Source organism: Amblyomma americanum, chromosome 1 (genome assembly GCF_052857255.1).
Source record: "Amblyomma americanum isolate KBUSLIRL-KWMA chromosome 1, ASM5285725v1, whole genome shotgun sequence".
NCBI lineage: Eukaryota > Metazoa > Arthropoda > Arachnida > Ixodida > Ixodidae > Amblyomma > Amblyomma americanum.
The window spans coordinates 166,661,609-166,674,288 of NC_135497.1; the positions used below are offsets into that span (position 1 = coordinate 166,661,609).

At 42.8% G+C, this 12,680-nt stretch overlaps 1 protein-coding gene across 1 annotated transcript in view; it reads left to right on the plus strand.

Moving 5' to 3' along the window:
* Positions 1-12,680, plus strand: part of LOC144114711 (DNA-directed RNA polymerase III subunit RPC4-like) — a 63,937-nt gene that overhangs the window by 23,256 nt on the left and 28,001 nt on the right. The window contains exon 6 of the mRNA XM_077648616.1: positions 9,675-9,811. Within this exon, the coding sequence (XP_077504742.1) occupies positions 9,675-9,811 (137 nt within the window). The remainder of the gene's footprint in view (positions 1-9,674; positions 9,812-12,680) is intronic.

Consider the following 12,680-nt stretch of genomic DNA (forward strand, 5'->3'; position numbering starts at 1 on the left):
TGACAGTATCTTTTGCATTTTCTTATTAATTTTAATTGTTTGTTCGTGAATAAACTCTAATGTATCTCTCCAAGCCACACATTAATTTGCTGTTTGTAATTTTTCTTTCATGTGTGTATTGTTTACTTATTTATTTATAAATAAATAAATAAATTTACTCCGCAAATAGTGCTTGTTTGCTGTGAACATACTGCTGCCCCCCCCCCCCCTACCCCTCCGGCACCAACAACCAATGCCCCCCCTGCAAAAAATTCTGCGGACTCCCTTGTTCATGTTTCTGCTGTTAGGAAGATCCAGTTGCCATCCCTAGTCACTGCTTCCCACTTTGGGGTGGGTGTGCTGTTGCTGCTTTGGGCAGTCCGTTCACAAAAGGCTGATGGTGGATCATGTCTTGTCAGATTAGTTCTCATTGGGTCATCAGAATGCTTTGTTTTTTATTCAAAAAGAAAAAGTGTTGTTGACTTTGTGCAAAAACTTAAGACCTTTATCAACGAGAGCAAAAAATTTCAAAAGCTTTATTTTCTCTTCTATTTCAGAAGAGTTGTGCTAAATATAGTGAAAGTACCAAGTTGATTTTTTTGAACCAAGTTGTTCACGATGCCACACTTCTCACAGACCTTGACTAATAGTTTGAATTTTTTTAGCTTTTTCGACATACTATTTCAAATAGATCTGCTTTTAGAATAGCATAAGCTGCTCAACACATATCCCTTGCCCTTTTGGAGTTTTACACCATTTTTCAACCGAGTTGTCAAGGATGTGTAGCACTTGGAACGGTCAGCCTTATTAGGATCATACCAGTCTGTCAGTCCCTTACTGGCACTAAAATGGCGTGACCTTGTTACAGCTTCCTTCACGTCTAAGGTGGACATGCGGTCTAGTTCGTTCAACGTGACTGTAGTCTGCAGTGCCAACAAAAATGGGGACAAGACAGACAAACAGACAACACAAGCAGCATTTATTTTTTCTTGTGTTTGTTTTTGTCAGCATTAATGTTGTCAGCTGTTTCATCTCTTGTCTCTGTTGGCACTGTGTATCACACTTTTGTCTCTCACCTGGGTGTTGCGACTTGATACTGAAGCTCTCTGACCTGTACACGTGCACCTGAAGCAGTTTCATGGTAAGCACAGTGACGATGCAGTGGTGAATTGTTCCATCTATTTTGCACTAATTGGCATTACCTTTTTGGGGTTGTCTTAAGCACTACGTAGGCAGGACTATTTGCATGTCACAGTCATTGTGAAAAATCCTTAAAAAGTGAGAAAGCCAGTATCCGACGGCTGACAGATGTAATGGGACATCCTTCCAATTCAGCATAGCTTTCAGAAGTGTGGTCATCACAGCATTTTAAAATGCTAAGAGGAATATTTTTTTTCTCGTCTCAAACTGAAGTTACAAAAGGCATCTTAACAAAGTGGTTATGCGAAGGCTAGAGCATCTCACTCATAGCGAGGTTCTGAAAGAGCTGCTTGAATGCTGTGTAACCAAAGATGTACACCTGGCTGTGCAACCAAACCATTTGTCACTCACTGAAGGAAGAATGAGGTAGGTGCTACAGGTCCGGTGGTGTAGGCAGCTGCTGTAGACAACATAAAGCTATGATGCTCTGTATTTTATGCTGGGACATTCTTTGAAGGGTGTGACAGTTCTTGGACAGCATCTCTTGTGCTTGGAGTGCTAGTGTTTGTTCCCTGTTTATTGCAGTCACTGGATGAGGCTGCAGAAAAGTTGCCCAGAAAATGCATCAGCTCATGAAATTTTAAGGAAGACAAAGAAAACTTTGTGAACTCATTATGTATCGTGCAAATAGGAAAATTGTACTGGCATTGGAGCTATAGCATGGTTGATTGCTGGAGTGATCACTACATTCACAAGGCACAACAATGCCACAGCATTGCCAGTGAAGTTGCCACAAAGCAGTGACAGTCTCTGTCCTGTTCATAGCTTCTCGGCACTGATGGGGCACTTTAGGCCCTTGGTGGTCATCGCGAAGCTCACCGAGAGGTGAAATTGGTGAAATGTGGGGACACAGTGCACAACAAAAATGCTGTCGGTTGTGTAGCTTGACAAACTGCACAACTTTCATTTTGATCACAGAATTAAAATTAGTTTATGAAACAAGTCGATGTTAAGATAGAAAAATAGTATATACTTGTTTTTATACCTCATTTTTATAGAGGTATATGCGCAAGGCTGCCATCAAAGGGTCTTGAGATCCCACATTTGCGAACTTCCATTGAATTGATCCCGGTTGAGTTCAACAGTCACAGAATATTCCTGTGTGCCACTGCTCAATGGGCATTGAAACTGCTTGTGTTCCAGCGGTATAAGCCTGAAAAGTTGGCAGCATTTCATTCTGCCTCATTTCATCATGGTGCTACCTACTACTGTGATGCACTCTGGCAAGGCACCTGGTGCACATATAGAACTGCCGCGATTCATGTGCACTTGGCTGTTGGTGGCACTGCATTGCAGTAATGCAACGCTCATTACTGAATAATTCTTTCTTGGACAGTTGGACAGATTGCAGATAGTCAGAATAGGATGCACGGCAAAATTGAGCTGGCAGCATAAAACATACTGACCCCAAGTCCTAATGAACCACTTTGAGCTTCATCACTCACTTCATTACTGTGGCTCTCTCAAGATTAGTCCAAATGGCTGAGGAGATCCTGAAGAGACCAGGCAGCTTAAAAATGTCAGTGCAGCAGATGCCCTGTGCTAGCAGCTGTAATTCCATGATGTGAAGCTAAATGCTTGCCTCTTTTACAGCGGAGTCCCTCCAAGAAGAAGAGCTTGCAAGGCACAATCACTCAACCATTTGACTGTAGTGGGGTTTAGTGGGGGCAATTATTTAGTCATTGCTTTCATGGCTCACAGGACCTAAACACCAACTGCATGTCACAGCCATCGTTCGGCTGATGAACCAGAATTGAAACAGCATCAAGAAGAAATTCAGTTATAAATTATTTAGTGGTCGGAGGCAAATACCACAGGGTGATCTATGGATACTAATGTCTAACTCATCATTTGAAACAAGAAAACACGGAAGCAAAAAATTTGTTTCTATGCTCCTGTAGTGTAAACTGTGTTCAGAATGTTGCTCAAAACTAAATATTCTGCACATCACAGAATGTGCAATAGAAGCAGGAAGTAATGCAGTTTGAAAAGACCCTAGTAAACTCTTGCACAAAACAAATAGTTCGTTTAAAGAATGCTCTTGAGCTCCAAAGACAAGGTTGAGCCATCAGAATTATCAAAATTTATCAATAAACGGTACTTAGGTGACGTCAGGAAGTGTGACATGAAGAGGATTGAGAAAAATTAAAGAATCGAGTAAATGTGAGTAAGAAGGAAGAAACAAGGCTCTAGCAGAAGCCAGATGTATACAGTAATCCCCAGTGCCGCCGGGTACCCACCGGTGACACAATGGGTACAAGTTTTCCCCTGGTCTGGTGCTCGGCTTACTTAGGGTGAAATGCTTGGGAAATGGGTCTTCGACCCCAACTTGAGAATTTGAAAAATACCTTGTGCCATGGCGCTCTTTGGCCATCGATGCCCTTGCGCCATAAAAATCCATCATCATCATCATCATGATCACATGCAACCTGCAATTGCAACTAAAGAAGTAAAGAACACCAGGGAAAAAGTGGCAGGTTAGTATCAAGCGTTGTAGATGCTCTGAAAGAGAATGCAGATACAGTGCTCAAAAATCTTACGAGCCTGACCACACAATGACTTCGTCAAAGGTACCAAAGATGTGCAAGAATGTTAACATACTGCGGTAGACTCTCTTTAAGCCAAATATCAACAAGGCATGAAAATTTGCACTTAAGTTTGTCTTAACACACATTCACCAAAAGGATGTGCAAACATGCCTGGTGTGTGTATGGTGTGTGTGAGATCGTTGCAAAGGGAGCATTAATGGAGTGAGGGCAGGACACGAGCTAGCATCGTTCTGCTTGGAAGCTGTGGTGGTTTTTTTTTTCTTTCAGTTCCTGTTTCCTCTGTCCTGCTCTGCAGAATTACTTGTTTTTTCCTGCTTTTGCTTTCCGTCTAGCTCCAAGCTCTCCTGATGGTATCCCATCGACTGGTACATGTTTTGTCCAATAAACATAACCTTCCTTTTTTCTCGCTCCTTCCGCAGCATGGCTGTTACAAAATCCATGAGGTGCACCATGTGCCTTTCAGTCTGCAGCACATGACGCACAATCAACAGTGCCCAGCTGGCTAGCTGTGTGGGTCAGGCTTCGAGACCACATTGTATTGATTTTCTCTCTCTTATCTCACTCCTGCAGTATGGCTGTTACGAACTCCATGCGTGGGTGTGCTACACACCTTTCAGTCTGCTGCAAGTGATGCGTGGCGCTGAGATCTGGGTATGTCAGATCTCTGCTCTCCGTGCACATCACCTGCTTTGCTTGCCTCAGGCAGACGCGAAGACATGCGGTACAATGTTGTGCAGTTAAAACAGTCAGGCTTCATCTGTAATCCAGCTGTCTATTAAGCTTTCGTTTATTTTTTCATACTTGTTTCAAGAGTTCTATATGATCACCCTGTCAGTAGAGCTATGCGTAGTCATCACTGTCTGCAGTTCATGTGAAAATTCATTTTAGCTGAGAAACTCGCAAAATGGTTGCTATTGAGGCATTTTTTTTTTTTCACAGTGAGGTTATCGAAAACCAACCAAATGCTCTCAGAATATTTGTTCAGTTCAGAATTTGTCTTAATTCAGTTAGTCTCTATGGGAATGTACTTTGGTTTTCCAAAACCAGTAAGTGTGACATCTGGTGTTACTGAGTTGTGATAGTGGGCACTTTGCCAAAGGTCACTCATTACTTCAAACAGTCATGTCTTGCGGTAAGACCGCACTAACATGAGTTGATCGACTAAGAAAACGATGTGCTAAAGTGGAAATTTCATAACATATAATTTGTTCCGGTAATTCACATGGCATGCAGATTCATAAGATGTGCCTCGTAATAAGAGGGTAGTGGTAGATTGCTAGATTTGAAAATGGGAATGTGAGCTATTCATGTTTTGTGTTTGTAAGTAGTACAGATGCCAACAGGTCCAGAAGTGTGCCATTAGCAGAAAAATAATTTTGCCGATCTTAATTCTTTGGGTGACGATGTCATTATTCATGCTTGTGTTAGAGATAATAGAGCCTATATCAAGGCCAGGAAGAGCTAGAGCTTCATTAGCGAACAAGGAACTGAAAATTCAGTTTAGCTGCATCGCAGTGTCAAATGGTGAAAGCAGTTCACTATCCTTTGCTGCATAGGTAGTGCTGAATGATGATTATGATGGCTTTGATTAACTGCTTTCCAAAACATCTCAGTGCCTTCTTACCTTTCATTATTCATAAATTTAAATTTAGTTTCTAGTTTTTCTTGCATAAGTTTGTCCAGTGTTTTTGGAGATTGGTAGTTCTGCTTTGCTACGGTATGGTGTGTAGGGTTTAACGCTATGAATCTGCATGTGGCCTGTGAAAGACACCACACTAGAGGGCTCCGGACTAATTTAATCCACCTTGTGTTTTTTGATGTACATACACTGATGTCACACAGCAAAGGGGCATTCTTGCTTTTTACCTCCATCGAAACCTGCCACATGTTTTGGTACTTATTGTATGAAAGTGAGAGCGTCATTGAAACTTTCAATCAGCTGCGAGGTGACCCAGGCAGGCAGCAACCCACGTAAAAATTGCATATCCCGATGAGCAGAATGATTCATAAAATTTGAATACTCAGGCCGGTGTCTAGAATGCACCCTTGTTCGTTCATGAATTGAAAGTTAGTTTGCTTTCCATGAACAATCTTGTTAGCCTGCAGCTTATATTAATCATTTGGCACCGCACAATTTTTTTTTTTGCAGCTTCTGGGTGCACTTAAATTTATGGCTTGTTGTAGAAATTTTGCAACAACCACACAGCTGTGCCCACTTTTTTGTTGCCTGACAATGTGATACAGCCTACTGTCTCATGTTGGCCCAACCAGGCCACTGGATGCCATCAGTGTCCAGCACGCTTTCCTAGAATGATTGTTGGTTGTTTTTTTGTTTTGTTTTGAGGAAAGGAAATGAGGTAATCCCATACCTCGATGAACCACCGTAAGGGAAGGGATAAAGGAGGGAGTGAAAGAAGAAAGGAAGAAAGAGGCGCTGTAGTGAAGGTTTCCAGAATAATTTAGACCACCTGGGGATCATTAACGTGCACTGACAGCGCACAGCACGCGGACGCCTTTTGCGTTTCGGCTCCATCGAAACGCGGCCGCCGCAGTCGGGTTTGAACCTGGTTACTCCGGCTCAGTAGACGAGTGCCTTAACCACTGAGCCATCGCGGTGGGTTCTTTAGAATGAGAGAACACGTATTACGAATGTATTGTGGGCATGGTTTGACTAAAGGCGGTGACAGACACAGTGTTGTGCCATGTGACTGGTCCATCGTGGGAGGCAGGTCTCCCGTCGACACCATTGGAGGATGTTTACACGCGCTGCACTGGGCGTGCCCTGGTAGCCTCCAGCGTGGTAGGGAGATGACGGAGAAAGCTTAAAAAAAAAAAGCTAAAAAGCTGCAGGGTGCGTGTCGCGCGCATCGGTGCTTGGTAAACCAGCGGTACAGCGACGCTACGGATTATCATCGTCGGTGCCGCTGCGCTGTTCGCTCGTAGCTCCAGCGATTCAGCTTCGTTCAAGTCGTAGATCTCTATATATTGTGCTGTTTCTGTGTACGATGTCGTATGGAGAAGAAATCTGTGACAAGATCCGGGATCTTTTATGTAAGTGGCATAGACGCTTTATCAAGAGAAATGCGACTGGTTGCCAGTCAGCGACGAATAGGTATACTCTTGCTGTTTGGTTGTCGGAAGACTGCTCACTCAGCCGATGTCTCGGCCATTTTCGAAGGGCTCAACCACAGCGATGCCTGATAAGCATTGTCACGCAAGATAAGTGGGTGAAGCATGGACACTTTTTTAAGAGCGTCCGCTCTTACTACTTGCATTCGAACGTTTCTTGTCCGTCCGAGATTTCAAAATGGTGGCCGGAAAAAAATGAAAATCGGTTTTAGGGACTGAGAGAAGAAAGAGAGAAAGCGGGGCCGTAGTAGAGTGCTCCGGAATAATTTCGACCAACCGTACCCGGGTTCGAACCCAACCGTGGCGGCCGCGTTTCCCTTGTGCTGTGCGATGTCAGCGTAGTACGTTCAAGATCCCATGTGGTCGAAATTACTCCGGAGCCCTCCACTACGGCACCTCTTTCTTCCTTTATTCTCTCAGTCCCTCCTTTATCGCTTCCCTTATGGTGTTGCGGTACAGGTGTCTGCTGAGATGTGAGAGATACTGTGCCATTCTCTTTCCCCAACAACCAATTTTCATTTTCATTTATTTTTTGGGGGAAAGGACGCAGCATCTATCCCGCATTTCGGCGGTCACCTGAACCATGTAAGGGAAGGGATAAAGGAGGGACTGAGAGAAGGAAGAAAGAGGTGCCGTAGTGGAGGGCTCCGGAATAATTTCGACCACCTGGGGATCTTTAACGTGCTCTGACATCGCACAACACACGGGTGCCTTTGCATTTCGCCTCCATCGAAACGCGGCTGCCGCAGTTGGGTTTGAACCCGGTTACTCCGGCTCAGTAGCCGAGCGCCGTAACCACTGAGTCACTGCGGCGGGTTGGCGACCAGTCATGTTATCAGATTGCTACAGCATCATGCCAAATGTGACCTCCCATCGCGTGACAGCATGCGCGCAGTCGTCGGCCGGCAGGCACGGCACGGCGGCCCTCTGTGCTGGCGTTCCGTTCCACCGTGTAGATGCCGAGACTGGTGCCACTTGGGGTCGCCATTGGTGACAAAATTGTGGCTCACCCGTTTGGCACAGAGGGTTCGGAGTGGTGGCAAACGAATCGGCATGATTTGGCACACGCACAAAGTTGTTAGTCGAGTTGAAGCCTGGCGTGCGTGAGGGATTCGTACCTGTTATGGGGGCAACCTTCCTAGGGCTGTGGCGGGTGAGCCAGTGGTCGCAGAGGGATGCTGGTAAGACCTAACGAATTGTCGTTTCGTGATGTACACATTGGTATCCAAATTTTTGGAAAGCATAGGTGGAAACGACTTAGCTAACACTCATTTGATTTCGCATTCACAAATCATTCGTTTAATTTTTGTTGTTGTGAGACTGAAAATAAAATTCATTGCAATAGCGTCTCGAAGATGGAAACTAGAGCTTCAGTCAGTCCTTTTTGCATTATTTATGATTATAACCTGCTCTACAGCCAGTGACCAAGGCTTGAAATTTAAAGTCTGATCCTTTATAGTTTATTCCAGCCCTTGTGCCTGGTATCTTAATTGCGAAATCCCGAGCAGTGTGCAGTATACATTCCCTGTGTGCATATTTTGTCTCGCAATCCATGCAGATGGTACCAACAGGATTATTGTGCAGTTAATTTTGTAGGCGTGAGACCACGCAATCCTGCAGTGAGCTGTCATGGGATTTTATGCAGCATTCAGGATTTCATGCAGCATTATAGTATTTAGGAGCATATCCTTAAATATTGCTCTATTTTAGCGACAGAAACTCAGAGGGGATGAATTTTTTTTGTTCGTAGTGGGTGAGTGAGCATCTAGCACCTCAGTATGAGCATTGCTTTGTATGTTTGTCAGTGAAATTGGATTATAAGGCTCTATTTTTTGTGCTCTGTTGGACTTGCTAGCTACATGATGGACTTACTAGCTACAGCACTAAGATCAACTAGTGTATTAGTCATTTTTCACTTGGAATCAAAATAACTGAATAAAAATTAGCCTTGAATATAAAGAGGTGTCTTCAGGCCTCAGTTTCACTCCTAACCACTGCTGGATTTGGTTTACAGTGTGGTTTTCTGTGTATTTTGTCTTTTTTTAATTTATGTCAAAAACCATCAACTTTTTCTTGCTTTTAATGTGGCTTGTTTTTTTCTTCATTTAGGAACTGATAAGCTGTCTAAGGCTTAATAAATTTTAAATTTCAGCTTGAATTTATTGCAGATGTCGTCACAGCTGAATATACTGGTTTGCCACCTTTAGTTTGGTTTCTTGATTGGGTTGAAAGTTTTTTTTACATATCAGATTGCAAGCACAAGAGCAAGCACTCAATGTTAGATGTGTGCTGAAAGCTGGAATGAAATGCATGGAGATTAAATGAAAAGCAAATGTACATTGCATTACATTTCAAGTTTACGATGTACTGCTGTTGCATCCAGTAGGTTAATGTGCATTAAGCATGACTGTTTGTCTTCCCATGACTCATGGCTGTTGTTCTCCTGGATAATGTTGTATTATAGAACTGTGTTTTTTTATTTTATTTGAACAAGGTGGTACTGCAGAGGGTGGCAGCAGTGACAAGACAGTCATATGTTAATAAGGCGTTGCACATAAATAGACATTTTGGAAAATGCTTCTGCTACAGCAAATTAAGTTTTGAAAAAGTAACTGGTGTCCTGTCAAAGTACAACAGGACTATTGCCTTATAGGGGTTGACAGGTGACTATCGGATTTTTGTCATTTTGCCATTTGGTCCGCAGTTGAAAATAGCTGCCCGAGCTGAACTGTTGTAATAGACAGTTCTCTTGCTTTTGCTGATTGCCAGCGTGCGTAAGCAAGGGACAAAATACTGATTGAGAAAGTTTTTCTGCAGGGGCTGCCAGGTGGAGCAGGTCAGAGTCAGTGCCTGTTGAGAAACCGAAGTACCAGGCTCCAAGCAGCAGCAGCAGCCAGACAGCCGAGGAGAAGCTTCAGGATGAGAAGAAGCTTGAAGTTCTACTCAGGAGTGATGTGAGTGTGGTTCCTTTGTTACCTCAGTGCAGCATTTACCTCTGCGTATTAGAACTAATTTGCACTCCAAAGGCAAAATTTTTAAAGTAGTCACTTCCTGCATAGCATATATCATGTTGATCATGCTTTTGTCTCTTTTATGTCTTACAACTTATTTTTATGTGCTAGGTGGGATTAATGTTGCTGCTGCACCATATGTAGTGACAAGTATGCCTGACAGGAGGATTTGTAGATGTGTGTGCTTCTTTAACCACCGCACCTACTTGTGATGCATATGAATGAATGTTTATTTATGGGAATTGTTTATTTATGGGAAGAAGAGTGTGCCTGACACATTCAAGTAGTTATTTCTGGGCGCTGGCTTGCAGTACTTGTTTCTGCACATTTCCTTAGAATGTGTTCTTAGTGAATGAACAGTACTGTTTGTGGAGTGGTGGTCATGCTATTTAATACTGAGTGGGCATCATGGAGCTTAACTATCCATCACTACAGTTGAAAATGGTAGTTTGCATTGTTTTCAGTGACTGCTCTTATTGTAAACAAGATCTTATGTTATACTTATGAGCATGCTAATAGGAACTGTTAAGAAATGCTGTTGATATTGTTTCTTGAGTTTTTTCTTCACTCTAAAAAAACTCTTGTTACATGACAAAGTTTTGCAGGGTGTTACATGACAAAGTTTTGCAGCGATAGCACTATAAGGGTCTTTCTCCAAGGCTTATGTGGACCTCTGTCAATATTGTGCATTGTGTGCTGTGTTTGTGGCGTGTCATAATTGAAAACTTTGAGATGGGCCTGAGCCTTGTGGGGCTGAGCTTTGTGGACCTAAACATTGTGGGTCAAGGCAAGTGCACTCTTCACAATGTGCCATTTGCGGTCATGTTGTGCAGGTGGCCATGGGGTAGGAAAAAGGGGAGGGGAGTTGTGTAACAGCTGTTGTAATTGCTCCTTCATCCTGGGGAAGGGGGAGATGTGAGGAGAGAGTGATGGGCATAGTTGCGCTGTAGAAGGTTTGGTGTTTAGGTTTACTTTTTTTATGAGGTCCTTAGGAAGGTTCTTTGCTGAAAATTGCATTATCTTTTTTAAGCATACGTCCTTGGGCAAATTAAACCATATCTGCTGCTTGAAAAATAATCCATTAGTGTTAGCTAGGTCCTGTTTTCTCTTATTTGTATAAAACCTGTATAAACCCCCTTCAAGCAATGTAAAGCTGCATAATTGATTGCCTTAATGTTTCGCATGAGGGATTAAATAAATATATAAATTAAGGCATCAGAAATGCTTTTGGAAGTTTACTTCTGCTGAAGATTGGTGCATATTCTTTAGGCATGTGCAACACATTGGCGAAAAGCTTTTACTTGTTCTCCAATGAGTGGCAGCATTTTTTCTCAAGTTCTAGAGCTTGATGGTGAGGTACATTTGGATGGGACACACCTAGCCAATTGTGTTACCCCGGAATGTAATGTGGCAGCACTGTTGTAAATTATCTGTTGTGGTATACTGAAAGCAGCTCAAATGCACACTGATATCGACCAGATAAAACTTTCGTCGAGTCTTATTCAGACATACTGCTAGGCATGTGTACTTTCAGTGTGCCTTAACCTTTTTATGTTTAGTTGACCTGCTTGGTGGACGGTGGCTCTGTGACCATGGCAGGAAGAGCACGATGGCAGTAGAGGAGGAAGAAAAAGCAAACCTAGAACAGTGTTCTTGATGAGCTACCAGCGGTGGTGGTGATAGGGGGGATGATGATGAGTGATTGTGATAATGATATGGCAATGATGGAGAATGAGCCATGGTCTAAAGGGCTCGAAATATGCATTTTTGCTGTTGCATGTCTTAATTAGCCTGCTAAAGTTATCCAAGTGTAATTATATCTTTACATATTGATAATGCTGAACCTTATGGAGATACCATTTGCTACCTGGTAAGCGCATTTCTTCCATCTATTATAAGGGTTCAAAATGAGGACAGTTTTTGTGAGTTTAAAGATTTTTTTGCTCAAAGCCTGCCGACTGGAAGCCTTGGGGAGCAGCCTTTAAATGCATTCTGCATTAAAAGCCATCTTTTATCCTGTTCTCTTGAAGATACAGACATTGAGGCAATTGGTGGCAATATCTATGCTACTGTGGACAAGTGACAGAAATGGGACACACAAAGGGAGCGCTTATGAGAACCATTATTGCAGTCAGCCTTTAACTTGTTTGCTTCCATATATGGCAATTTGCCGTCCTCGCTTTAAATATGCATCGTTGAAGCACGCCCCATGTTTGGCTGCTAATTTTTGGATAGTAGCTTTCCTGCCACATGACACTAGTTGCTCACTAGTTTCGAAAATATAGTGCAGGAAAAAAAATTTTCTTGCCGCTTCTTTCGAACATGACCATGGGGTCATGGGAAAACTGAAGTTTCAGGGGCTCTGAAATTCGTGTGCTACTTCTTGGCTGTGAGCGGTATGCAGACTGCAAATAGCCTAAACTTTTAGATGATGTTGAAAGCAATGAGTGTGACTCGATCTGCAAGGTGACCATTAGGACTCATAGTTTTAAGCTTGCACTTCAGATATAGCTTGAGCCCCTCGGCTTGGAAATCCGAAAGCTTGCAAGGAAATATTAGTCGGTGCAATGTATTTTGCTGGTTGCATCAGCTACATATTTTACCAAAAATGGGACTGAAAAAGAATGTGCTACACCGAGAGGAAAGTTATGTCATCTAAAACATTGTTCATGTGGCTGTGTTGCCCTGATACAAGAGCACTGGAAAGCAGCTGTAGCTTCATCTGAAATGCTTCTAAAGACTTCTCATGGTACCATTTTGATCGGTAAATACCTCTGAATACCTTGACATAGAAAAAACCATTTTGAAGATG